The sequence below is a fragment of the Felis catus genome, chromosome E2 (assembly GCF_018350175.1).
Source record: "Felis catus isolate Fca126 chromosome E2, F.catus_Fca126_mat1.0, whole genome shotgun sequence".
NCBI classification, from domain to species: Eukaryota; Metazoa; Chordata; class Mammalia; order Carnivora; family Felidae; genus Felis; species Felis catus.
The window spans coordinates 22,914,532-22,942,465 of NC_058382.1; the positions used below are offsets into that span (position 1 = coordinate 22,914,532).

Below are 27,934 nucleotides of genomic sequence, written 5' to 3' on the forward strand. Positions count from 1 at the left end.
GTTATTTCAAAGTTGTTTTTTATTCAACTGTTATTCAGCAATATACAATACAGTTTATAAACAAGTGTCTGACCTTGTTTCCAATCTTTATTTAAAAATAAATATTATTGACAGTGAATTTTAATTATGATAAGATGTATCTTTTTTAATCAAAATGTCTCAAAAGAAATAATTTACTTTAATAAAAAAAAGGAAAGCCCTTAAAGAAAAAAAGTAAATAAAAAAATCCCTAAACACAATAATCTACTAAAAATATTTTGCTTTGTCAGAAAGGCTTTGACCCAACATTTTTACATAGTATCCTAAAGATAACTGCTCAACAGTTCGTGCAAAATGAACACTTGGAGGAAAAGTTTAGAAAAGAAAAATACATTGAAGTAGAGAACTCACTGATCCCATGCATACCGCATGGTCCAAATTCCATCTTATTTGGAAACTAGATGCATTATTTTAGGTGTTCTACATTTGTGTAACTTCCCCAAAAATATGATTTATTTTCCACATGGACTTGGTCATGCTTCTCAGTCTCTCTGTGTCCATCTGGTGACGCGAGCCTCACGCCGGGTCTGGGCAGGCCGTGTGGGCGGGCTGAGGTGTGGGGGGGATGGCTGTGTGTGTCAGTGCCCCACCAGCAGGCGAAGGAGCTTATGCAGAGCCAGCAGGAGCAGGGACAAGAGCGGGTCTGTGGCGGAGCTACGGCCAGTGCCTGCAGGGGGTGAGAAAATGGGCACGGTCAATGCCGGATTCACGAGAACCTAGCGGCCACGGGCAAACCCGGGAGAATGAGACGTCCTCCAACTTGGACGTCTTGACCTCAGTACTCAGCTGGTGCCTAGTGGCACTTCTGCACAATGATGAAGCATTTTGCTGTTTGTTATTTACAGACCAAACGTTTTAGGAGCCTACTGTGGTCAGACACCAGGTACCCCTGGCCTAAAGCCGTGTGTGCTAGATCGCAATTGCAGTTCTAAAGTCCCAGTTGTTATTTGAGCTGAATAAGAAGACAATATGCCAACCACCACCCCCTACTCTCCCCAGAACTATATTGGAAAGTGCCTTCCGCATCAAAGGCCCAGCTTCCCCTCTCCTCCAAGGATACTCCATGATTGCACACAACTCCAAACCTTCCAACCCCTGCCTGAACTACACAGCTTAGTATTCACAGATGCCGTCTTAGGCATCCTGATGTTTCTGTGAGTCTTGTTTTCATGCACTGTTGGTCTAGCCTACTTTCGGGTCAAAGTGGGGAACTCAGAAATCATTGGTTGATGGAGGTGAGGGGTTCCTGGTTCCTAGGTTCCTGGAGGAGTGACCCTTGCACTGTTCTAGTGAGGTCACTTCCATTTGCTTAACTGGGGCCCCTGGCCCACCACTGGAACTGTAACGTGTGCCTTCATCCTGCCTCCCCTGGGCTGCCTGCCTGGTGTCTTGCCCATCTGTCATTGGGGTCTGCGTCTAGTGGAAGACCTTCGGTGCAACTGGAGGAAAGCCTACCCGTGAATCACAGGCTTTTCCCTGGAAGGTGGGATGCTCCAGGGGTCCTGAGAGGAGCCAGGGAAGAAGTGCTACCCAAACCGTGGGGATGACGTCACTGTCACTGCCACCCTGCTTAGGGTCAGACTGCATTAATGTAAACAGTTTCTAGCCCTACCCTGCTCACTTGTACCATCTGGAGGCCTCTTTCCTCCCTTCACTTCAGCCAGCCAGCTGGGCTGGAGCTCTGTGCCTGGATGGAGAGAGGCAGGAGGCCCTTCCCTGTGCCAAGCAGATGGTACAGAGGCTGTGGCCGCCTCTGCTTATCTGCCCACGGGAGCTGCAGCCAGGCAGGCCGGGTTTCTGGCTTTCCTGACCAGGCTGGGCCTGAACCCATGACCTCCCCCTCTCTCCAGTTGGAAGAGCCATTAATCTTCTATCTAAGGTGTTTCCCCCAATCCCAAATCCATCTTGTTCTGGCAATAACTGTGTCCTGGGCCTTAGTGTCCCTTTGTGAAAGGAGGGGGTAGGATAATGATCCAGGGGCCATTCCTGCTGGAGACTCCAAGATTCTATGTGCCCATTTTGGGAAACACAGGCTGGGTTCAAACATCTGAATGAAAAGGGGGTGGGAGCCATCTGCAGTGCACATCTCGCCCACCATTACTTGTTTCCATGCATGGTCTGAGACCCCGTGGAGAAGCACAAGGACAGGACAAATCCAGGTGCGCTAACCTTCCTCTTCAGACACTAATTTTTTACACAGTTGTCCCTCCTGGCCCTGCTTGCAGCCTGGCAGGAACTGACATTCTGCCCCTTGCCATCCATCCATGGAAAGGACCACGGTGTGGCCATCACTCCCAAGACTCGGGTCCTCCTCCTCTGCTGCTGTCACTGCCACACATCACTGGGAAGAATGAGGGTGGACGTGGTGACGGGTGTGTTGATGGATGGCCAGGTGCCTGGGCTCAGGTGCACGGAAATCAGTGGTGCTGCTGGCAGAACGCTGCCTCCTGGCCACACAGGGCTTGTGTGCCCAGACTGGGCCCATTGGCCTCCAGATCTCTTGGCTCAGAACTTCACGCTCTTGCAAACCCAACACGCAGGCAGGTGCAGGCAGGATAGAAACAGCCACACGAGGCCCTGGAAAGCAGATGTCCGTGTGCAGTAAAACACGGAGCCTCAAGACACACGGGGGCAGGACGAACGGCAATTGGGCTCTCAAGCTGGACAAGGGAAGTGTTGCCTGTGGAACTGGGGACAGAGGAGATGTGAGGAGACATTTTAATTTGCCTCCAGAGACTGCTGACTGGCCTTTCCCGCTGTCACAATATCACCTACTCACATTGAAAAGTTTTAAAATTGCACAAGACTTTCCAAAGACCCCGGGTTAAAACAAGCAGCCTGCCACTCTGTTTTGGGCCAGAGTGGGAGCAGCAGGGGCCAGGGGCTGAAGTGGTGGCTCCTGGAGACCAGAGCCTGTGGAGGGCAGACACCAGAGTCTGTGGTGTCTCTGCTGGTGGATGTCTGTGGGGGCTCAGCCAGGGTTTGGCTCCTGGGTGGCACCTCATCTACTCCCTGGCCCAGCGTCACCACAAAGGGGGCCAAGGGAGGTGGTCAGGGGCAGCAGGCTGGCACCTGGGAGAGAGGCTTTCAAGCAAGCCAGCTGTGTGACCTGGGGCAATACCCTTTACCTCTCTGGGCATTGTGCCACCCACTCTATAGAATGGGGATGCGCATATGCATGGCTCTGTAAAATTAACACGTGCTTGGCATGTCTTTCCAGGTTGGGGTCCAGATCAAGCAAGATCACAGTGGTAGATTGCAAAAATGGCCACAATCTCCTTCCCCCCTCACCTCTTAGATCCCAGCATCCACACCCTGTGATAGTGTGTCCCCCCCACCCCTCCGAGATGCTGGGCTTGGTCACATGACTTGCTTTGGCCAGTGAATATTATCAAATGTGAAGTAAGCAAAGCCTTAAAAAAGTGCTTGTCTAGGGGCGCCTGGGTGGCTTAGTCGGTGAGTGACTTCGCTCAGGTCATGATCTCACAGTTGGTGAGTTCAAGCCTTGCGATGGGCTCTGTGCTGACAGCTTGGAGCCTGGAGCCTGCTTCGGATTCTGTGTCTCCCTCTCTCTGCCCCTTCCCCGCTTATGCTCTGTCTCTCTCTGTCTCTCAGAAATGAATAAACGTTAAAAAAAATTTTTTTTAAAGTGCTTGTCCACTGAGGCTTGCCTTTCCTCTGTGCCTCTTGTAACCCGCTGCCTATGAACAAGACTGGGCCAGCCTGCTGCAGGATAAAAGCCATGACACGTCCCAGCTGGGCTCCCTCTAGCCCAATCAGCCCTCAGCTGAAAGGGCAGCTGTCCACATGAGCAGGAATGAGTCCACAAGAGACTGGCAGAGGAGTTTCCCGACTGATCCACAGGATCATGAGCTAAATAAATGGTTCTCGTGTCATACCAAAGCCACCGAATTTGAGCGTCCTCTGTTACACAATTACGTAAACAGAGTCAGCTGCTCTGAAAATAGATACAATTGAGAAGGGTAACATGACTACTTCTCTGAAAAGCGTTGGAGAAAATATAATATGGGGGGTTGTCCTTCCCTCAAGAGGAATGTTTTCCAAGATCGACAACTGTTTAGGACATGGCTACCGGTCCCCCTTCACCGTCCCCAGCGTCTTGTGCCTCAGTCCCTGTCTTTCCTTTCCTGGAGTGAGGCAGGACTTCCCGCTATTGCCTGGGGCTCACCTGGACCCTCCAGGGCCAGGAGGATGCCTTTGGCTCAGCTGAGGTAGGAGCTCCTATCTTGGCCTCTGCAGTGTGGGGATGGCTCTGTTCCTATGAGGCTGCTGTGTCTGGATGCTAACAGTCTCTGTATCTATTTCCTCCCCTCCTAAGAGCACCAGGAATAGCACTGGAACACGCAGAAGTTTATTTGTCATGATTAAGCTGGAAAATCAGGCTGCTTGAAATCAGGCTGGAAAATCAGAGGTGAGGGAAGCCCTCTGATGGAATAGTGGCTGATTCATTCTTTGATTTAACAAGGATCATCATTTTGCTAATCATTCTTAAAGAAATCAAAGCTGCTTTGGCTCTGCGAATATTAGCTTTTATCATTGAAATGGTGAACAGGATAAGACACCTGCTGGAGCCATTTAAGAGGCTCCCAAAGAAAACAGTGGGGGCACTCAGCCCCCATGGGCACTGCAAAGGCACCAGCCAAGCTGCTTCTGACTGGGAAATCCCACTTTTCCATTTACACGGCAATGGCAGAATGCCAAAAGCCCTGTCAGAGAACAACACAGAAGCTTTGAGGCCTGGTGATAAAAGTGAAGGAGGAGGTTTTGCTTGGGTCATCCTCTGGGACCCTTGCCTGCACTGGCTGGAGGCTAAGCCCATGAGTCAGGTTCCTGGTGGGGCAGTGCCTGCAGGGGAAGCAGCTGCCCACTCCCACTCTGTCTCAGACTCCCACAGGCGTGGGTGCACTGAGGGGACCGCCCCCGCTCTGTGGGCATCAGGAGCATGGTTAGCCGCTCCCCAGCTGACCAGTGGGGACACTAGTCAGGGAAGCCACTGTCCTCCCTCCATGTGCCCTGCTTGTCCTTCCCAGGGTCACAGATGGTTCCCTGGCTTCGGGGGTGACGTCTGCCCTGCTGTGGTCTGTAGCCCCTGTCATGCTGGCCGTGGGCAGGAGGGAGCTAGGGGCCTGCTGACAATGTGCTTGCTGTACTGGAGGGGTTGCCTGGGTCAGAGCTTTGCAAACAGTGCCCCTCAGAGTCCAGGGTTGTTCAGGGGCTGTTTTTGTGTTTGTTTATGCTATAGATTGAAAACTAAAATTTGGTTCAAGTTTGTAAAGAGTAAATAAAATTCAGATACATTGGAGGCCTAGCTCTACCTCCAGAAACAGATCCTGGGCTAAGTTGGAGGTTCACTCTGGCCACACTCTGGCGTGATGCCTGGCCTTTCCCCGTCCAGCATTGCACTAGAACATTCAGAAGCTGACTACAGCAGCCAGAGAACTAGTCCAGTCTCTCTGGACAGAACCATCCCACCAGTAAGCATGGGTATCCTGACATAAGGACTGTGATGGGGATCTTGGGGACAGTCCCCTCCATGTCACACAGAGCAAGGCCACATGAATATTCTGCATTTCATGCTGTCACAACACATCTCTTAAATATAGGCTTCTAGGCTAGAAAAGGTAGGAAGTCAAGTGAGTGCCCTGGACAAGACCCCTGTCAAGGCCAATGCTCAGTGCTGGGCCTTTGCCCTTTTGCTCTGCCTCAAAGTGAGAGTAGACGGCTGGCCCCCAAGAGGCAGCAACCTTCATGGGCTGGCCTCGGACATGCGCTTAGACATGGGATGGAGGCCTGTCTGGACTGGCCCTCGCTCCCATTCCCATCAGTGCCCTGCCCATCCTGGACCCACAGCAGAGGGCCAGCCCCCAGTTGAAGGAGGGGACACCCTCTTAGAGCAACCCAGTGCCAGGGTGCAAGAGGCTTCTCTCTGGGTTTAGAGGGGTTTGTGGAGTCAAGCAGAGAGGGCATGTAGGAGTCACCCTGGCCATGGTGGAGATGCCCGTGATCTGGAAGCACCAGGCCAGAGCTGAGGGCAGGGTCGGGGGCACTTCTGGGGCCTGGCCTCTCCCTCTTCTTCACCCTACCCCCTTCTCCAGCCCTGCCTCACTGGCTACAAATCACCATCTCCTGCAGAGCCCAGGGGCAACAGCAAGGAAAAGGGGAGGAAAGGAAAATGGCCACTGGAGGCTCAGTCTTGTCTGCAGAGGGGTCTGACTTGGTACACACAGTTTCAAACATTACAAATTGGGGTGCTTGGGTGGCTCAGTCGGTTAAGCGTCGGACTTCGGCTCAGATCATGATCTCATGGGCTCAGATCTCCCTTCATGGGCTCAAGACCCACATTGGGTTCTGTGCTGACAGCTCGGAGCCTGGAGCCTGCTTTGGATTCTGTGTCTCCATCTCTCTCTGCTCCTCCCCTGCTCACGCTCTGTCTCTCTCTTTCAAAAATAATAGACATTAAAATTTAAAAAAAAATTTTTTTTCAATGTTTATTTATTTTTGGGACAGAGAGAGACAGAGCATGAACGGGGGAGGGGCAGAGAGAGAGGGAGACACAGAATCGGAAACGGGCTCCAGGCTCTGAGCCATCAGCCCAGAGCCCGACGCGGGGCTCGAACTCACGGACCGCGAGATCGTGACCTGGCTGAAGTCGGACGCTTAACCGACTGCGCCACCCAGGCGCCCCTAAAATTTTTTTAAAATAAAAATTATGAATTATAGGGGCACCTGGGTGGCTCAGTGGGTTAAGTGTCCGACTCTTGATTTCAGCTCAGGTCATGATCTCACAGTTTGTGAGTTTGATCCCCGCATCAGGCTCTGCGCTGACAGTGTGGAGCCTGCTTGGGATTCTCTCTCTCCCTATCTTTCTGCCCCTACCCTCTTGCTCTCTCTCTCAAAATAAATAAACAAAAACTTAAAAAAATTATAAATTACAATCCAACATGTAAAACTCAGAGACTTTTACCTGAAAGCACAGATTCAGGTAACCCTGGGCATGGTTTCCTCCAAGATACATGACCGGTAGTGGGCTCCTCTTCCGGCAGGAATCTGCTGCTCCTTGCTTGCTCCTGACCCCAAATGGACCCAGGGTGGCTGCTAGTTCCCTTCTTGGCCCTCAAACAGTTGGGGCTTCCTTTGTCCAGCCAGTCTCGTTCCTCTCCACCACACTGCCTGGCGCTCGGTGGGGCCTGAGTTTGCAGCCTCTGAGCCTCTGCTGTAGCATCCAGGAGGCCTGGCCAGGGTCCCTTCTTGGTTCGTACAGCACTGTGTGAAGCTGGCTCTCCCTGCTCTGACGCTCCTGGCTTCCCCATGGCCGCTGCGCCCACTCCCCGTGGCTCTCTACCTCCCCTGGATGCCGTGGTGAGCAGGCCGGGCAGCCCGGCCACAGCTGAGTGGGAAGATGCCGCCTTGCAAGGAGGCTGCTTCCCTTGTTGACGTTTTAATTAAAGCCTCTTCATGGATATTTATTCAAAGGGAGTCAGCAAGGAATAACCGGGCACTAACAGAATTGGACAGAATTAATTTCTGCCATAAAATTAATGTGTGCTGGTAACTAGGGCAAAAACTAGGCGCAACCAGTGCCGTTGGGCTTTAAAGGAAACAGAGACGTTTGGAAGGAGAGCTGAGTGTGGATGAAGAGATGTAGGAGAGCAGATGGGACGTGGGTCCCTTGGTCCCGTGTTGATCCACCCTGCTGGCCTGGCCTGCCCAGGTCCTGGGTTCGAACACAAGCTGTCCTCCTCCGGTAGCCTCAGTGTCCAGGCAGTGGGGGGAGCCTAGGCACTCCCTGGGGTGAAGGGGGGCAGAGGCAGGTGTGGGACACTCATTTTAGCCTTGCTTGCTGTGCCTTCTCTTCCTTGCCATGGTCCAAGTGACCTCCTAAAGCATCTTCTTGTCTCCACAACATCCACTGGTCACCCCCCTCCTTCAGACACACCCAAGAAATGTCCCTGAGGTGCATAACCTCGATGCGGCCCCTCTACCCACAGGAGAAAGAACCTCCGGCTCAGTGCCACAGCTAGGACTTCTCTGTGACACTCCCAAACAACCTCACCTTTGCTGTGCCCGGCCAGCTGACCTGCACTCCAGTCCACTGTTCCTGGTGAGTGCCTACAGCAGACTCTGGGCTCACCTGCAGAACCTCCTTGTCCTTTGTCTAGTTCTGACCTCTGCCTCAAGACTGGAACAAGCACTACCTCCTCCAGGAAGCCCTCCCTGAGCACCTAGGCACAGAGGGCTTGGGACAAATGTCTGTGCTGTTCATGTGGCCCTTTGTCTTCTCCCCTTCTCCCCCCACTCCCATAAATGCCTTTCTTACAACATGTCCTACCCCTCCACCTTTCTGGAAGCCCAAGCACCAGAGGGCTGGCCTCAGACCTCCTCCTCTCCTCTGCCCCCAGCAAGCAGCCCCACCCCCAGCAGGGAATGGATCTGATGCTGGAGCAGATGACCAGCAGTGGGGAGTGCATGGCAGGGGGCAGACCCAGCCAGGCTCAAGCAGATAGAGGTGATCAGCTTCAGGATGACTACAGCAAAGCTGGCTAGCTCTTGTTCAGACAGGCACTGTCACAGGTATATTACATCAAATACAATCCTCATAACTGTAGGACTCACTCTTTTATTCCTACTCTACAGGTGAGGAAACTGAGGTCCAGAGATGTGAAGCAAAGTACTCAAGGCCTAGGGTTGCCAGAGAAAATACAGGACACCAGTTCAATTTGAATTTCAGGTAAACCATGGATAATTTTAAGTACATGTATATCTCAAATACTGCACGGGTCCTACTTAACCTAAAATGCTACCTCTTGTTTATCTGAAATGCAAATTGAACTGGGTGTCCTATATTTTTATTTGCTAAACCTGGCCCTACCAAGGCCACACTAAGAGAAACGGCAGAGCCCGGACTTGCACTCAGACAGTGTGGCTGCCGTCCACACACCTACCCACCACATACGCCACCTCTCGGGACCAAAGAGCCGGACCCTTTCCCCGATGCCTCGGCTTGACCCCAGCCCTAGGCTGCTTCCAAGGGAGACCTCAGAGGGGATGAGATGTTTTTCTGTATTTTAACCTTCGTAATAGCTTTTTAATGCAGCCAACTTTGTTGTGAACGCCTTTCCAGCTTCTATTTCTTTTGAAATTAGATCTTGCCTCAAATGATCCTTTAATGGTGTCGCTTAATGAAAATGGTAAACAGGTCTTTCTGTGTGGTCAGGAGGCTGGCATTGGTAGGGCTAGGGGTAGCCCAGACCACAGTAAGCATCAGGGTTCTCCCCATGCGGGGGTGGTGGGGGGCCTCTCTCAGTGCTGGGTCCAGGTCTCAGGGGGATCCCCCACTGCCCATCCAGATTCTTTGAGCTCTGAGCCTGCAGGATGCTAACAGGCACATGATTCTGGGTTCTCAGTGCCGAGAAAATTCTCTCCCTTCACCCTCTCAGTGGACTTAGGAGGTAGAAGCCACTCCCCTCTCACAGGCGAGACCCAGAGAGGTTAAGTGGCTTCCCTAAAGTTGCACAGCTAGTAGGCAGTACAGATACAGGAGTTAATCTGCAGTGACTCCCTGGTACCTGTGAATCGAACCTAGATTCCTTAGCCTGCTCGAGGCTCTTCCTGACCCCAACCCAGGGTCATTTCTGCCTCCCCTGCTTCCACGATGCTTCAGATGCCCCCAGCCCCAGTACACTGGGGTGCTGCATGGAAGCCACTCATGCTGTCCACTTCACTAGTCAGCCCTATCCTGTCTCCTCTGGCTGCCCACAGCCAACCCACCCTTCCCTGCCAGCCCAGCCCAGAGCCACTTACAAGGTGGCTTCCAAAACAGTTCTCACTCTGTGCACTCTGTGCCCACCTTTGCTGGTCCTTTTACCCTCCCTTCACATTAGCTCTCTCCTGACAGGGCCACGTTCTTGACCCACATCCATTAGCTCTAAACAGACAGGTCCTACCCAGAAAGAGGCCACAGTGCCCTTTGCAAACACAAAAACACGTCACGTGCAAACACACGATGCCCCCCAATCCCCCAGGGGCTCCATCCCAGGTTGAAGACCTAACTCCTGGCCCCACCCCAGACCACCTTGCAACTTCACCCCTCCCTTACAGCCCACCATCATCCGTGCTGCTCACCCCGTGTCACCTGTCTGCCTCCTCTGCACCCCCAGGCCTCCCTCAGACACTGCATCCCCCAGACTCCAGCTGGAGGCTCCCTGCATCCTATGGGCTTTACAGCAAGCTCTGATCCTTCCCAGCTGTGTTTTGTGGCCACGGAAGGTCTACCTTTTGACTCCTCTCTCCCACCACCCTGTGAGCGTCCCACACATAAAATATTCGTCAAATGAATGAATGGGAGTCCTTCTTAGGTGTCCCCAGCTAGTTTAAGCAGCCACGATGCACCAGACATCCACCAGATGCTTCATGCTTGGAATCTCATTTTTCATCTTCAAATACAAGCTGGTGCTGGAGGCCCATCGTTATCACCCTGATCTGACCTTTCAACTGCCCGAGACTGTGTGCACACATCTCTTTGTCCAACTTTTCCTCAAACAAGTTTCACCATTTCACATTCATTTTCCCTGTATTCCTATTTCTTCATTAAAAAATTTCTGTTCTATTAGGTCACATGCAGCTTTGAAAGCCACTTCAAATTATTTTCTTAGAAGGTGGCATACTCACACACACACACACACACACACACACACACACATAAACATATTTGTATACTCTATATAATTTATATACTTACATATTATATATATATATATATATATATATATATATATATATATATGTTTGGACTATATCAGTTGCTTTCAAATCTTCTAAAGCAGTAGAAACCCCATTTTAAGCTAATTGCTGCATGGAAGCCTGATATCTCAAACCATTAGAAAAACAGAACAGCTCTGTTTGAAGCTGGGGGTAGGGCTGGGGCTCAGGGTTCCAAGGAACACTGTTTGGGAACCATTCACCAGAGGCTCAGGTCTGAAACTCACAGACCTGTGGATGCTGGGGTACTAGTGTGCCCATTACACAGATAGGGAATGGGCTTCAAATGAGTGGACCCTGCCCCTCTTTGGGGGCATCCTGGCTTTTTTAAATCCCTCATGTCCCCTCCATAGCCTTCATATCCCTTGACACAGAGTCTGCCTCACATCCCCTGGCTCACGCAAATGTTGGGCACTCACTCAATGCTGGTTCAGTGAAGGCTGTTCAGTGTGTGGGTCCTTGCCTCAGCCTTCTCGCCCTGCTCCATGGAGGTGGGCCTGGCCAAGATGAGGAGGAGTGACAGACAGGAGCCCTGAGGGCCAGGGAGGAAGGCCTGGAGGCCCCTGAGTCTGGCACGGCTGGGACACAATAGCAATCCTTTCCTCTAGGCTCTGCCTCCATGGTGCCTAGATATTTCTTTCTGTTTCATGCTGAGGACTTTTCTTTAGAACACAATTTAACTGAAAAGGTTAACACATTTTAATTGCCCAGGGATAGTGCTCTGAAAATTCTAGAACATGTGCTCATTAAATAAAATTAGCACAGAGGAGCTGCCCAGGATATGTCATGCATTAAAATATGACTCTGTAGACTAGCATGCATTATGAATTATTGCCTTGTGTATTTTTTGTTACATTAGTCTTTAATGCGAATACAGTTATTCATCTGCCCACCTGGAGATTTGATTTTTTAGATGCTTGAAAAAATGTATCCACGTTAACTTTTACATGGACAATATTCAGCAAGTCTTGGTCAGGCTGCATTCACCAGAGCAACCAGAGTTCAGCATATGGAAAGGCCCCTGCTCATGTCCTTCACTGGGAGTGATGCTGGTGCCTTGTAAAGGCTGAGGTGTTGGGGGAGCTGGAGCAGGCTGGGGACTAGCTGTGTCTACTCACCCCACCCATCTTACTATGGTCTGGGGACTGCAGAGAGAAGCAAGGGCTGGCATGGAATTCTGGGCCTAGTCAGTTTGTGCCATGCCACCACCTGGGACCTTTCTCCCTGTGGCCTCTATCCTAGAAGATATGGACTGAGTATGCAGTGTAACATGTGGGGAATGCCAACGCTGGGCATGTCTGCAGCCCCAAGCCCATTCATCCTGCAATACCCAACTTGTCTCCCACGTGGGCCCATCTTCCCATTCCTGTTTCAACCACGTATCCACTCTTCCTTCCATCCCCCCACTCACCCATTCACTCACCCATTCACATTCTTCCTTCCACCCATCCACACCTCATTCACCCTTCCATCTACCCATCCACCCACTCATCCACCTACCCATCCATCCATCCATCCATCCACCCACTGATCCCTCCATCCACACCTCCACTCATCCACCCATCCTTCCATCCTTCCATCGACCCACCCATCCACTCATCCTTCCATCCATCCATCCATCCATCCACCCACCCACCTATCCATTCATCCATCCACTGATCCCTCCATCCACCCACACCTCCACTCATCCTTACATCCGGTCATCCTTCCATCCACCCACCCAAACCTCCACTCATCCTTCCATCCATCCATATTTCCACTCATCCTTCTATCCATCCCATCTACTCATTCTTCTATCCATTCTCACATCCATAAATCCTTCCATCCATTCATCCACATGTCCATGTGTCCTTCCCTCCATCCACCCATCCACATGTTCACTCATCCTTCCTTCCACTCATCCCCTACACTCTCATCCATCCATTCACATCTTTCCCTTAACTCAGACACCAGCTACTTGTTTATCTACCTATCCACCTATCTATCCAAACAGGTAGTCCAAAACCTGTCATCTCTTAGCAGGATCACTGCCTCTACAGTGGTTTCTTCACATCCACTCTGTCCCCACTTCTCTAATCTTCACACTGCAGCCAGAATATCAGTTTCAAAAACATCATGCCTCGCCACCCACTTGCTCCCCATGCTGTTGCCTTAGGACAAAGCCAAAGCTCCCAGCTCTATCATAAGGCCTTATGGAGTTTGAGCTCTGAACTACTCTTTACTTAAATTTCCCAACCCTCTTGCACTGTTGCTGGGAATGCAAACTGGTGCAGCCGCTCTGGAAAACAGTGTGGAGGTTTCTCAAAAAATTAAAAATAGATCTACCCTATGACCCAGCAATAGCACTGCTAAGAATTTACCCAAGGAATACAGAAATGCTGATGCATAGGGGCAGTTGTACCCTAATGTTTACAGCAGCACTTTCAACAATAGCCAAATTATGGAAAGAACCTAAATGTCCATCAACTGATGAATGGATAAAGATGTGGTTTATATATACAATGGAATACTACTTGGCAATGAGAAAGAATGAAATATGGCCTTTTGCAGCAACGTGGATGGAACTGGAGAGTGTTATGCTAAGTGAAATAAGTCAGGCAGAGAAAGACAGATACCATATGTTTTCACTCATATGTGGATCCTGAGAAACCCAACAGAAGACCAGGGGGGAGGGGAAGGGAGAAAAAAAAAAGTTACAGAGAGGGAAGGAGGCAAACCATAAGAGACTCTTAAATACTGAGATTAAACTGAGGGTCAATGGGGGGTGGGGGGAGGGGAAAGTGAGTGATGGGCATTGAGAAGGGCACCTGTTGGGATGAGTACTGGGTGTTGTATGGAAACCAATTTGACAATAAATTTCATATAAAAAATAAAATCATGCTTAAGGCATTAAAAAAATAAATTTCCCTCTGTTCCTTTTCTTGCTTTGCTGCCCCAACCATAGTAACTTTTTGTCAGGCCTTTGTACTCCCCTGCTCCCTCCTGCCACAGGATCTTTGCACATGCCACCCCCTCTTCCCCGAAGGCTCTACCCACTCCCTTTACACTCTCTCTTTACTCTTAACCATCTTTCAGATTATGGCTCAAGTGTCACTCCCTCAAGGACCCTTCCTTGACTGAGTCAAGTCCCCCTATTCTTAGCTCCTTAGAGACCCATGGGTCTCTCCTTTAGAGTAACCAGCCATGGGTATAAATTTCCACTTGCCATGTGACTATTTGATCAGTGTCTGTTTCTCCTTCTATCAGACTCTGAGGACCTTGTAGGTCTTATTCACATTGTGTTATCCATACCTAGTTCCTGCACATAAAAGATGCCCAATTTGACATTTGTTGAATGAATGAATGAATGAATGAATGAACTAGTGCCAGGCCTAATGAACATGGAGTAGGGAGGATACAGATATGAGAAGGAACTGGGCCTGTCTCCCCGGGGCATCAGTCTGGATGGGGTAATCAGCTAGGCACTGACTCCATGACAGGGAAGGAAATGTTGGGGGCCCTGAGACAGCAGTGGAGCCCTTCTGGGTACTCAGGGTGGATGAGACCCCTTTGGCTGCAGGGTCAGCAAAGCCTTCCTCCCTTCTGTGAAGTGATCTCCACTGGTGCCACCTTTTCTGAGTCCTTCTTGTGCCCCAGCTAAGCCCTGAATTCATTCTCAGAGCACTTCTTGCTTATTCTGACTGCCATGGTGAGACTGTGAGCTTCTTCCTGAGGTGGGGGCTGAGTCTACCTAATGCTCTGGGAAGACCCCTGCCCCTTGGCTCTGGCCATACCAGATATAGTTGGCCAAGAACCCCCACCCTAGCTCAGAATGAGCCATGACATGATGTCAGCTCTCCCTCCCCCGGGTTTATTAAAGATCCTTCATCTGGGCCAAGTGGCATTTGTATGAGAATCAATTGTAATAAAAGTTGCTATAAGGGGACTAATGTTGCAGCTGGGCTTTCCTGGCTTAAGGAAAACTGACATCCTCCTGAGGAGAGCTGATGGCAGGGGGCCAGGGATCAGCAGAGTGAGGGGCTCTCTGTCTCTGGCGACAGCCAGTAAAAGTGAGTGGGCCTCCTTTCTGGTGAGCCTGTGTAGGCTCCCTGTGCTGGTGGGAGGCAGGCTCACATGGGGCAGGCCAGGAGAGGTCCTGGTCTTCTGGCCCTGCAAGCAGCCTGCTATGCTCCCAGCACCTCCTTCTGGTGGTCTTTGTCCTACCTTCTCCTCACTGATCCTTGAGTACCCCTTTGTTGGCAGGCAGCAGGCACTGTGAGCCACCGGGAGGGCATTTGGGTAGGGCGTGAATAGGAAAAACAAATGCAAGCACTCGCATGGAAGAGCCCGGGCATGCCCAAGCCTATGACAGTGGCCCCAATCCCCATCACTTCATAGGCCCATCCCTGTGAGGCACTGGGCTTGCCCACAAAATCTCCTCTACCTCTACTGGTAAGAGTCCCAGTGAGGAGGACATGGGGCACCTCCTCTCCAGCCCAGGCCTGCTTTGGAGGCTCTTTGGCTAGTTGACTGCCACTGAGGGGGTTGTTCCTTCTGTTCCCTTCTCCTGTGGAGAGGCTCTCGTCCTGTGCTGCAAACACCAGCCTCTCCTCAGAACTTGGCTTTCTAGCCACTAAAGGGCCCCCCTCTTCCCATCACAATGGCCTCCCTGCTGCCAACAACCTATAGAACAGTGAAGCAAGACCAGGCATAACACAGGTGCACAGTGAGGCCTACAGGCAGGTGTGCAAATGTGGTGGTGTAACTTCGGGCTGGACGTGAGAAGCCATGATGAAGCTGTCCTTGCTCACCAAGGAGCTCCGAATTCATGGAAAATAGCCACAGCCAGGCAAGGACGAGGACGTGGCATCCTCCCCATTTCCTACCCTCCCCCTTCGAAGTGGCACAGAGAGAGAAGGACAAAAATAGCAACCTGCTGAGCCATTTGCAATCTGAAGGCACTCTCTGTTCTGAAGCTAGCTCATCAGCTTCCTTCCATCACCTTTAGCTCCATGATGCTCACAGAATGTGCAGAGGGAGAAATGTCTCGGAGTGAGGTCTCAGATAGGAGCACCATGAAATGATCCTGGACAGTCAATTCCATTCTTGCAAATAATGCAGAGAACAAGAACCAACATCTATTGAGCATTTTCTAGGTGCTAGGTCTCCTGAAGCTCAACTCTTTCTGTGGATTATCTCCTCTGATGCTGTCACTTGTTCTCTGTTATGGGTATGGGTGCCATCCAGATGAGAACAGATACAGAAATCACATGTGGGGTGCATGGATCAGGATTTGAATGCAAGTGGTTGGACTCATGCAGAGAATGGGAAGCACAGGACTTACAAAGGTTAAGAAGGATAAGGCACATACTTTGATATCTGGGCTGTCAGAGCTCTATAGGGCCCAGAAGTAGGGAGAATGTTATGTCACCCAACCCTGGCTTAATTATGAACCAGCTAGCTGAACAGTGAGGAGCATTTGAAATGTCAGGAGGAAGAAAGAAATGTCTGGAAAAGGTGGTGAGGATAACTTCCTCCTGAATTGTTCTCAACCTCTTTCGGGTTTATGCTTTGTCTCTTCCACCATAACCTGTCTCTTAGGTTGCTCCTGAGAGAACTGACCTCACCCAGGCCCCTCCCCCTGGGCTCATCCCTTAATGGGCACTGGGTGTCCAGCAGGTGCACTCAGGAGGTGCCCTGTGTACAGGTGGCCTCCACAGACACCAGTGGTCTGTTCCCCATGGCAGCCCTTCTGGCAAGGTGGTCACTTCTGAGCTGGACAGAACAGAGCCCCCAGGGGTAGCTAAGTGTGGGTGGATTATACGTGGGGAGAAAGCTTTTGTAATGTCCACTTTGGTTCTATTTTGTATAGACAGAGCTCCCCCCTCCCCTCAACATTCCACTTGAACCATAAACACCAGAAGCCAGTCCAAAGTAGCTTTGATGTTTCAGCCCAGGGGGGTGGTAATGCAGAACAGAACAACCAATAATTTCTAGAAACAGCCTCCCCTGGGATTGCCAACACAAGGACTTCACAAGACCTGCATCTCAAGGGCCATCTCATGGAGGGTACAGGTCTCACCTGCCACTGAGGGGCTGCTGCTGAGCCCCTCCAGCGGCCACTTTCATGACTCACTGCACAATAGCAGCTAGCCTGAGCCCAGAGCAGGACAAATTGGATAAGTTATCTTAGTATTTATAGTACACCTTCCCCAAGAGCACCAAAGCCACTGACAAGCAGGTTAATTTTCCCAGAAGCCCCACCCCAGGGAAGGAGGTTTGTCACCCTTTAAGAACAGGTAGGGATCAGCAGTTACAGGTGCTGGGCCTGTTTGCTGGTCGTCTTAAACTTTCCTGCAGCCCTTACATAAGACAAAGGGAAGCTTCTCACGCTTCGGGTATGAGTTTCTGAGAGATGCCTGGTGATAGTCAGCAAAGCATGGGGGAATAGAAAAGATAATACTTTTTTTTCTCCTGTGCTGCAAAGATGTGCTAAAACCAAGCTGCCTTCTCCCATAAAGCTTAGGGGTTTAGACCACAGCCAAGCCCTTGCCTTGGTCCACATGGGGCAGAACTAATCAATATCGTATTACAAAAGCACTTGACCTCATTTATCCCCACAGATGCTTGGGGAATCCTTAATATTCAGAGCTTTAAAAATGTGCGCCTGGCGTATTTAATGAGAAGCTCCGTGGTGGGTTTGGCTCCCAGTGACATTTAGAAAGGCCGGCTCTCGACTTTTCTCATGGGGGCTGCCACCCCAGCTGGGGAAAGGGTCTGGGCCCTGGGGACGGACTGTGAGATAAAGTGAGGCAGGAGGAGTTATGGAGAATGGCAAAAAGGAGGGAAACCTGTGATATGTGCGTGTGGCACATAATCAGTGCTCAGTAAAAGGTAAGTATTATTTATCACCATTAAATCCACAGTGTAGCCATTTTATCCTCAATTTGGGGTCTCTCTTCTGAGGAGAGAATGGCCACGCAGTGAGCTGGCTAACGACTGGACAAATGCCATTCCATTTGGTGTGACTTTCTCTATTTGTGTGGTACAGGACAGGGAGGGAGGTGAGGCCTCCAGAAGCTTCCGCAGGGCTGACCTAAGCAGGAGGACAAGCCCCAGGTGCCCCTTCAAGTCAGAAATCGCACACCGTCTACAGGAAGCCTCCTCTGATCGCCTTAGCTGGAGTAGGGCTAGCCCCTCCTGGGACTCCCACTGACACAGACAGCTTTGTCCTGGACATACATGGGCGCCCTTGCCACTCTTGAGCTGGGCCCATGGCTGGCCTTGCCAGTTCCCACTCATGGCAATCACATGACAGGCTGATGAGGGAGAGGACGCCGTGCAGCCAATAATCACACACATTTGCTGCTGTCAGGGATGATGCAGGCATCTCTCGCCAGCTGTGAGGCTCAGCCATTTTCTTTATGAAATCCTTTAATTTTCTCTTTCAGGATGCCCAGGGAGCCTCTCCCTCTCTTCTCTGGGACAAATTGTGCCAGATTTATTTTCTCTTTAATTATGATCCCCGTGTCACATCGGAGCTTGAGGGAAGAGTGGATTGTTTATTTAAGCCAATTGTTTTTGGGTCCTCGTGGGTCCAGGGAGATGGGAACACTGGGTGACTGCCGCCTGGCCCTGCTGGCCTAGTTGGAGACTTTCCCAGCTCCGTGGAGATTGTCCCAGGTCATGCCGGCACCATTTTCGCCAGTTTTGTCAGCCACGGGGGCATAGGTTGAGAGTGAATGCCTTCACCTTGTCCACAGCCCCCTTCAGTCATGGTTTACGGTTGCCATGGAGACACCCAAGGATGCTCCCCTTGATGGCTCCCAGCAGTAAGAGCCTCTTTAAAGCCAGCACACCCATGGCCTTGGCTGTCTTTCTCTCATTAGGAAATGAAATATTGAGAGCCAGTTCTCCGTGTGGGCACCAGGCAGGAGTTTGCCACATCAGCCGGTTCTCTGTAGGGGCCAGGGCACCTCTCCCTGGAGCTGGAGCCTTGAGGCTAATTAGACGTTCACATGTCACAAGATCTGAGCCCCGGGTCCTTGCAGAGGGGATCCTCTTGCCAACATGCAAGCCATTCAGTTGCTAACTGTATTCTTCTGAGGCCACACTTAGCTTCACTGTGGTGCCTTTCCGGATTAGAAGGGTTTGTCTGGAAGGTACTCTGTTTTGTTTTCTCTCTTTCTCTCTCCCTCTCTTTTTTTCTAGAAATGGCAATCAGCAACAAAGTGTTCATATAAAATAGGTCAGTGTTCAGATTAATCAGGAGCCAGATTTATGAGAACGTGGCTAGGAAGGGGCCTGGTCTCCTGTGCCAGCTCTGCTGTGCTAATCCAGCCCATGTTATTTTTAAGCACAAATATCAAAACGTCTCTTGACAAATGAGACGTGAAATGAATGAGTTTTTGCACATAAACTTTTAGTACAAATATGTATTTGGCTGTGTTGGGTGCAAGTGGGGCACAGGAAGGGTTTCCTGGCCTGGCTGTGCAGAAGCTGAAGGGTGAGGGATTCAGGTCAGTACCCACGCCCCCCCCCCCGACCCCACCCCTTCTCTGGCATCACCAAAGTAGCTTGCTTGAATAACAGAGTACCACAGTACTGTCTGGGACTTCTTCTAACTTTCTTCCAGGAGTAATCACTTAACCGGTGACCGTCTGGGGAGGTGGATTGGGACCACCACTGAGGCTGCCATTCTGAAACAGACAGAGTGACCACTTGACCCAGCCTGGGATGACCTTTGGGTTTGTCTTGGAGCTAGGGTGGAACCTATCTTCTGCTCTCTGAGAGTCAGGTTATTCCCTCTGTTCCTCCCCCCCACCCCCAATCCACCTTTCTCCACTCTGCTCTGAGCCTCTGGGCACTGGTCCGTATAGGCTGCATCAGCCAGCACCCTTGCCTCTGCTCTTAGGGGGGTTTGGCCAGTAGGAAGCCCTGACGGGAACTGGAGGGCAGGAGGAAGTTGAGGTCCTTGCTGGGCCATCGTACCAAGGCCACAGCTCCTGTCAGGCAGGTCACTCCATCTGGCGTGCCCCTCTGGGTTATACTAATCACTCCCCCTTTGCCATTAGAGGTGCTAATGGCTCCCACTGCCACTAGCCCTGGGGACTGGCACTCACCCTTCTCTGGCTGTCCTAACCCTGTCCACACCTTCAAACACTACTCTCATCGCCTCTCCCCCATAACCCTGTTTGAATGTGCCATTTGCTTAGCCAAGCACCCTGACTGATAGACTCTGTCAACAGCCTATCACCTTGCTTGTGAACCAGGTGGCAGTGGTCGTGTCTGGTCCCCTGCCCTCTAGGCTGCTAAGAACTGAGCAGGGAAGGCCAAGCCTGAGGTTGCTGTCTCAAGCTCCCTCTCCAGCTCATGCTGCTGGCAGCTCTGGGTGATTGGCTGGCCTGCTGCACCCCAGGGAGGCTCAGCAGGACTACACACGGCTCAACAACACAGCTTTGCAGAAAGGTTATTAATGCCTGCCACCAAAAGATAGTCTTCAGACTTTGCCCCATCGACAGCCCCAGCTTGGGTGGCTTCGGGTGGTGGGCAGGATGGGACATTTAAGACAGCATGGGTCCCTCCTTGGGATCAAGGTAATTCAGGTATGTTTGTGGGTTAGAAGTCAGCTAACCCATTTCTCCATGCGCATATCTCTAGAGGTGCCCACTGTACTGCGACTCTCCCAAGACCTTCACCTGGAGACAGGAAGATGTAGGCTTTCTGGTCTTTTGGCAGAAGGCCCACCTTCTGGCCTTCTGGATGGGAGTTGGAAAGAAACCTAGGGTTCTTTATGAGATGTGTCTACGTGGTTCCTGGCCTATTCAGGAGCTGGCAACAGTTTTGGGGTGACAGAGACCTTAGGGGCCACCATACCCCCATCCTGGTGGCACTTCTCTGCCAGGGCCTGATGGGAGCCCTCCCTGCCCTGACGGGAGCCCAGCTGGCTGTGCTTTTTGGAGGGAAATGCACACTACAAGCCACTCCATGGGAGGGCAGAGGAACCCCAGCTTGGGCTGCTGCCCTGATCTGTGTGGGCATTAAAATACTGCCCTGTGACTGGCAGATGCCCAAGGCCCCACCTGCTGGGAGGTCCTGGACACTGTGCCATCAGAACTGAACTGATGTGAGGACCCCCAGATCTCCCAGAAAGAAGGGTACTTACTATCTGTGCCACCCTCCACAGACAGGTTCCCTGTTGGGATGAGTTGCCCTAGAGCCCCCTTGTGGCCAGCCCAGAGACTGAATATTTGAGTAGCAATGCAGAGCATAGTTGAATCAGCCTTGGTTCTGCTCAAGGTGTCAAGGTTCTGGCCAGGCGGAAAGGGAGATTCAAGCAGGAATGAGCTCATAGCCTTGGTCTCATTAACACCTTTTGTGAGCACTACTGAGTTTATTCTCAAAGATCTCTTTCATATAATCTTTCCTTGACCAAAGCCTTGACCAAAGTCTCTGTTGGATCTGCTGGGCATTCAAGGCCCTCAGCAGCTTGGCCTCCAACTGCCAACCACTCAGCCTTATCTCCCCCATCCCCTCCTCTCTGGCCAGAGCAGATAATTACCAAGGTGATGACAACAAACATTTACATAGAAATCTCCATACTGAGCTCCCTCTGAGATCAGGGAATACCATTCTATTTTACAGATGAAGAAATATGTTCAGACATGTTAAGCCACTTGCTTAAGTCATACAGCTAGTAAGCCGTGGAAGCACAACTCACATCTGGGCTTCTGCCTTCCAAATCCTTTGCTTTGCCACTCCACTCATGGTCTGTAGAACATCCCATAAGAGTGCAGCAGAGGTGCTTTTTTTTTTTTTTTAATCATGCAACTAAGCCAATCGCAAGTCGATAACTACTTTTTCAGCACACTTACTGTGTGCTAAACAGAGATGGCTAAGTCCCCCCAGGATTTATGCTCTCCTTCTACCCAGAAGAGAGGAGGTCAAAAACAGCTCCTAAGCTAACCTTGCATCTATGGGGCACCAAGTGGCTTAGTTCTGGCCAAAAGGTGAGGGTGAAGGTAATACATACCACTTCTAGTCCTGGGCCTTAAAAACCTGCCTTGCCAGTCTCTACAGCAGCTTTTCTCTGAGAGAATTAACCCCTACCAAAGTGATTTCAGTGGCTATTTTCTCAATCTTCCAAGAATTATACACACTCTGCCCCAGAGCCGCCTGCCCTGGCAGTCAGTATGTTTTCCTGCTCTCTGACTCCCCTCTGCCTGCCCACCTTCCATCTCCCCCAGCCCTTTTGGCTCCCTAGGAAATCAGGCCTTAACATGTGGGTGCTCTCCTAGCAATGACAAAGCTCTATCCTTACTTCCCCATCCCCCAAGAGGGCCCAAAGGGGACTATTTATAGCACAGCCTGTGCCTAGGACCATTCTGGACTTAACCAAAGAGAGCAGAGGCTACTCAGCCAGGCCCAACCACACAGCCTTGGACAAATTCTGTCTGTTCTATCAGTCAATCAGCATCCAGAGGCACGATGCCTGAGTGGTAACCACCTCCTTCCACTCTGGATGCTAGCGCCCCACCCTCTAGACTCTAAGGACCCCAGGAGAAAAAGGTCCAGTTCTCCAAACTCATCATGAGAGGGGTCCTCACACTGGAGCCGCTTGCCTACTCTTACCCAGAATTTGGGGGAAGGCCGCCCTCCCCCCTTCGTAAATACAAGTCTTGAAAGCTTCGAAGCAACCAGCAATAAACAGGAAACAACAAGAAGAGAACCCAAGGGAGGCTGCAGAAAACTTGCCCCAGGCGCACGCACCCACATGAACTACCACCACTAGGCAAACCCAAGTGCCAGAGCAGGGCTGCCTCTCTGGCCAGAGCCACTCAGGACCCTGTCCCCGCAGCCCCCGTTCGAGCGCGCCCCCCTCTCTGCACACGCTCTTACCTGAGCCGTGCCTCTGTCGCAGAAGGACCGCCTGGCCCAGTGGCGGTGACGCTGACGAAGCAGCGGCCGCAGCCGCGACAGTGGTGGCGGCTGCGTGGGCCGCGGAGGCAGCGGCCGCCTCTGGGACTCCGGGACCTGGGGCAGCAGGAGGACTCCCCGGAGGCGGGCTTTTGTTGCCGTGGCCAGGGTCGGAGGTGGCTCGGCCTGCGGCGCCGGTGGCACCCAAGTTGTTGGAGTTGGCAGCGCTGGCGGGGCCGTGGCGACGCGGACCGCTGCTCTGAATGTGGGACACGGCCTCGGCGGCCTGCATGTTGGGCGGCGCGAAGCGCGAGAGCACGCGCAGCAGCGCCTGGGCCTTGTGCTCCTGCGTGTCGTCGTCGCTGTAGTCGGACACGCGGCATTCGTACACGCCCTCGTCCTGCCGCCGCACGGCCGACAACCGCAGCCTGTGCGAGATGTCATTGCCCTGGACGCGCACGGTCTGCAAGACAGCAGGGGCTGGGGTCAGAAGGCCGGGATGGACAGGTCCGCGACGCGCTCTCCCTGCGGGCGAAGTGCACCTGCGCCCAGCTCTGCCATTGCACCCCCCTGCCACAGCACCCCAACACCTCTGGACGCAGGTTTGCCTGTCGCGACCCGGTTTTCCTTTCATTCCGTGGCTCCCCAGTGGCCTGGGGCTCCCAATCCTGATTGGATCTTGGATGGCCCTACCCATTGCATCGTGCCCCCATCATCTTAACCGAATTCATCACGTTGCATCCTCCTGCCAAACTATGCTTCTGACCTTCAGAGCTGCAGAACCTACCCGTCCTTCCTCCCTCCTGCATCTTGGAGAAGTCTCAGGCTCGGCCTCCTGTGGCTAACCACCCTCTTTGCTGCAAGGCCTTAAGCCCAGCCCTCCACATCTACTCACACCAACGTTCCTTTACTCTGGATTTCGGAGGGCCTGGGTAGTGCCGGAAGGACAGCCACTCTGCTCTCAGACTACACATAAAAACTTGCCCCCCCACCCCTCCAGACCTTTACAGCTAACCGTCCGCCCTCCCAAGGAGGCGACGCTGAGGTTGCTGTTGGGTCCCCAGAGCTTTGCTACTTCGCAGTCTGCTTTTCAGCGCGGCAGCCTGAAGCTCCCGACCAAGCTCTCCTCCCCCGCGTCCTGGAGGAGTCGTGGGCAAGCAACCGCTCTGGGGCCCTCACCTCGGAACCTAGAGCTCTATGAGGCCCTGGTGGTCTCCAGGCCCCGATACTTCCACGCTCCAGCTGGGGAAGCGTAGACGCATCTCCTCCCGAGCCCCACGACCCCAGCGCCTCTCAGCGCCGCCAACCCCCGCCCCACACCTTCTTCCACAACGAGCCCACTGCGCCGGGCACGGGACCCGGACCCCAGGCAGAGGAGAGGGCTGCGGCGGAAGGCGCCACGTGGGCGCCGGGTGTGTGTATGTGTGTGGAGGAAGGGTGGGCCCACAGTCGGAGCACAGGTCGCTGCTAGCGCAAGGAGCAGCGCGCTCCAGTTGCTGGGAGACATGCCAGCAGAACAGAGGCAAGCGGATGCGCAGGGGCCTGAACGCGCCGGCCGGCTGAAGGAGAGTTTTACAGGTGAGCGCCGAACGGAGAAAGGAGATTCAGGCCTGGGACCCTTGATTTACACAAAAGCGAACCCGATTCCGCTAGCGGCGACAGATGGCCCCCCGACCTGCCAAGCAGCCGACTGTGCAGGGCTGCGAGTAAGGCCCTACACCGCGGCGGCCGCTGAGCCTTTCTAAAAGGGAGGAAGATGTGGGGCGCGAAGCGGCCGGAAGGGGTCTCCCGCGGCCCGCGCTGGGCTCCACACTTACGCTGATTTTAGTTGCATCCTTATTTGTTACCTAAAATGCAAAGAGGGAGAGAGACACATTAGGCTCTCGGCCTTCAGGCTCCAGGGAACTCAGATACGCCTCCGGCAAGGGGACTCTCTGCGGGCGGGCTAGGATTCGAAACCGCTCGGGAAGTGGCCGGGGCTGAGGGCACGAAGGACATCAGGATCTCCTGGAGTTTTACCCTGAAGGAAGCATGGTGCCTGACCTAGGAGGGGCTGCCCTAGCACACCTGCCGGCCAAAGAGGAAAGGCTGGATTGCCAGCAGGGTGGGAAGAAAGGCTCATCACCCTCCCTGGAGCATCCTCATTCCCTGCAGTGTTTCCCTAAACCCCGTGGAAAGCTGGATGGAGGGGCCGGTGTATCTGGACGGGACGCAGAGGGAGACGTGAGCAGTAACTCTGGGTGGGACCTTGGGTAGAGGGCAGCTGTGTGTATGTGTGTGTGTGTTCGAGTGTACGTAAGAGACTGGTTTAAGAGGCCTACTGACAGTGGGAGACTTCCCTCCGATCCTGAGGTGCACTGCGGGCCTCTGGAACCCAGCCAAGAGGAGCTTAACTCCTTGGCCCTGTGCCCCGGGGACCTCGGAGTAGCAGAGGGCTGGGAAAGCCTGGCCCTACCAAGTGGTCTTCCTTCAGGACCCAGCACCCATCTGACTCCGGTGCCCGCAGCCAGCAAGCAAGAGCAGTCGAACTGGATGAGGTGTCGCTTTTTAGCGGCAGGCTGCAGTTCGGGAGGTTTTAAGGGAAAGGAGAAGGATTACCAGGATTTGTGGGTAACGATTGCTGCTGTTGAAGATGCGGTGGGGATGGGGAAGGTGGGAGATGGGCTGCTCCACCAGTGCGCGCCCTGCCTTTTCTGCCAGGATTACCCCAGCCGCCCCGGCCTGAGCCGAGAGAGCGCCGGCGCCGCGTGGGCGGCGGGTTACCTTGCTCCGGGCGCCCGGCACGCTGAGCGCCAGCTCGTGCAGCAGCTCCCGGGGCGGCTCCTTGAGGTACCACCACTGAATCTCCAGCGAATACGAGGTGGCTCCGCTAGCCCGGAACGCGCAGGGCATTTCGATGTCGTCTCCCTCCCGTACTGTCACATCTTTGGGGACTTCGGTAAATGTAGCTGGGGGCGGGGGAAGAGAGAGGCGTGACCAGCTGTGGGGCGGGGGCCTGGGGCAACCCTAAGCGAGACGGTGCGTCCCCGGCTCGCCGGCCTTGTGCTTGCCACCCCCAAGCCACAAGCGTGGCCCAGGCGTTAGCAAAGTTCGGTCGAGCGGCTGCCGGGACCTAGCAGAGACCAGCTACCGCTGCAGGCTGCTTCCCTCAGGATCGGGTGGGGCAGCAGGGGCGGCTTACGCTTCTACCCGGCGCCCAGCCGCACTGCCGGAGCCAGGCTGGGGCGCGCCGACTCCCGCTCCCCGCGAGCCGCCTCTCCGCAGCCCGAGCACGGGTCCGGCTCCGAATGACCCCGGCTCGAGCGCCGCAGCTGCGGCGACCCTTCGCTGCTCTCCTCCCCCTGCCCCTCTGGGCCCGGGCCGAACACCGGGATTGTTGGAGACCGTGAAGCCGTCCCCTTCTCTTCTTCCTCCTGCTCCTTGGCGACCGGGACAGGCTGGCTCTGGCGGCCCCAGCAAGGATCCCCTGAGCCCCCCGCGGCAGCAAAGTTCCCGCGCTCACCGTCGGCCACGAAGAGCAGCAGGGCGTGCAGCAGCAGCGGCGGCAGGTATCCGAGGGCGCCGAGCCGGTTCCGCTGTTCCATCTCCCGCGGGGGGCGCGGCGGCGGCGGGGGCCCGGGCGCGGAGAGGCGGCGGTGGTGGCAGCGTGGGCTCGGATCCGGCTCCAGCTCGGGCTAGGACGCCTCCGAGCCTGCCATGGCCCCGCGCGGCGCCCCCTCCCCCGGCCGCGGGCGGCCGCCAATCAGCCCAGCTCCCTCGCCGGCTTGCCCGGCGCGGCTCCGGCGGGGGGCGCTGCGCGGGGGGCTCAGGACGCGAGGTCCCGCCGGGAGGCTACTGGTGATCTGTCCGTGCCTCCTTCTATCCCGCTGTCCACAGGACGATGGGGAACCGCAATTCAGTCTCTGCCCGGCGGGCCGGACAGAGGCTGGGCCGCCCCGGGACCCATCCCTTGCCAAGGGAGTGCGCGCCTCAGAGCTGCGAGCTTCTGCTTCCCAGTCTCCTTATGGTTTGGCTCCCGACTGCCACCTCCTCTGGCTCCCGCCGAGCTCTCCCGCCGCCGCCCCCGCTGGTCCCTCCGCGGCTCTTTCCGCAAGGCGAGTGGGCGCTCAGCCGCGGCGCGCAGACCTGGCGTCCGACCCAGTGCAGCGCGGGGAGAGCGGGTCCGGCGTGGCGGACCCAGAGCCGAAGAGAGGCGGGGAGAGGGGGAAGGGAAAGGGAAAGGGAGGAGGCGGTCAGTGGCTAGGCGCGGAGCCGCCTCCACCGCTGCATCACCCCCGCCCTTCGCTCCCCTTCCACAGCCGGCACCGCCCCCGCCCCAGAGCGCCCCCCGCTCCAGGGGGTCGCTTGGAGGGCCCACAGTCTCTGTGGTTGGAGCGCAGCCCCGCCCAGCGCCCGCTTTGGCTGGGGGTCCTCCCACCCAAACTCTCCCTGGCTTCTTCCCAATCTCCCTCTCCCGAGACGGCCGCTTATCCTGCGTGCCCCGCGGCCCTCTCCGCAGACCCCCGCCCTCAACTGCTTACCCCAGTTTGGGCAAAGAGCTGCACCGCTCTTTGTCCCAAGCCCAGGCCATGGCTGGTGGGTGGGCGCCAGGGGCCGGGGAGAAGGGCGGAGCGCTGTGCTGGGCTGGGGACGAGGCCGGGTGACGGAGGCGACGCCGGGAGTCTGCAGTGTGCGAGCGAGAAGTGAGCGCAGAGCGCCCGGCGAGCAGGTGCCTGTGGCGCGGAGAGCGCACGAGCAAGCCAGCGAGCAGCGGCCGTGAGTGACGGCAGAGGCGGCGGGGGTGGGGTGGGGTGGGGAGCGCCCAGCACGACTCAGGGCCCCGGAGGTTTCCAAGCGGGGGTGGGGTTCCTGCACCTCAGTCGTTGGCCCCTGCGTCCCCACTCGTTCCTCGCCGGTCGCAGCTCTCGCTTTACCGGGTGCAAGGAGGGGGGGATCCCCAGGCAGCTAGAGGCAAAGGTCGGGTCCATCGCCGCTTTCCGGAACCCATCCCCCGCCCCTGCGTCCCTGGCATCCCTGTACCTCTCCGGGCCCTCACCAGGAGCCTGCCCCTCCCCAGCTCTCTGCGGGAGTGCAGTCTGGCCCCTAAAGGGAAACGTGGGGCGGGCTTGTGGCTCCGATGGGCACACAGTTGTAGGGGCAAGTCCCGCAGCTCGGCTCAGGTCTCTCTTGCTTCCTTTCTCATGGGAAACCCAAATGGTCTATTTCAGTGTATCTCCCTACC

General features: G+C 54.1%; 1 protein-coding gene across 2 annotated transcripts; it reads right to left on the reverse strand.

The window, feature by feature from the left end:
- Positions 1 to 27,478, reverse strand: VSTM2B (V-set and transmembrane domain containing 2B). 2 transcript variants are annotated; one of them, XM_023245380.2, is made up of 6 exons: positions 27,234 to 27,478; positions 26,216 to 26,838; positions 25,477 to 25,661; positions 24,531 to 24,560; positions 22,696 to 23,176; positions 1 to 706 (listed from the first exon to the last, which is right to left on the reverse strand). In XM_023245380.2, the coding sequence occupies exons 2-6, from the start codon at positions 26,295 to 26,297 to the stop codon at positions 618 to 620; spliced, it is 867 nt and encodes a 288-aa protein (XP_023101148.1). In that variant the 5' UTR covers positions 26,298 to 26,838; positions 27,234 to 27,478; the 3' UTR covers positions 1 to 617. The 2 variants fall into 2 exon arrangements, with proteins under 2 accessions (XP_023101148.1, XP_044902342.1); XM_045046407.1 differs by lacking the exon at positions 27,234 to 27,478 and having other exon boundaries at positions 26,216 to 26,892.
- Positions 27,479 to 27,934: the final 456 nt, after the last annotated feature.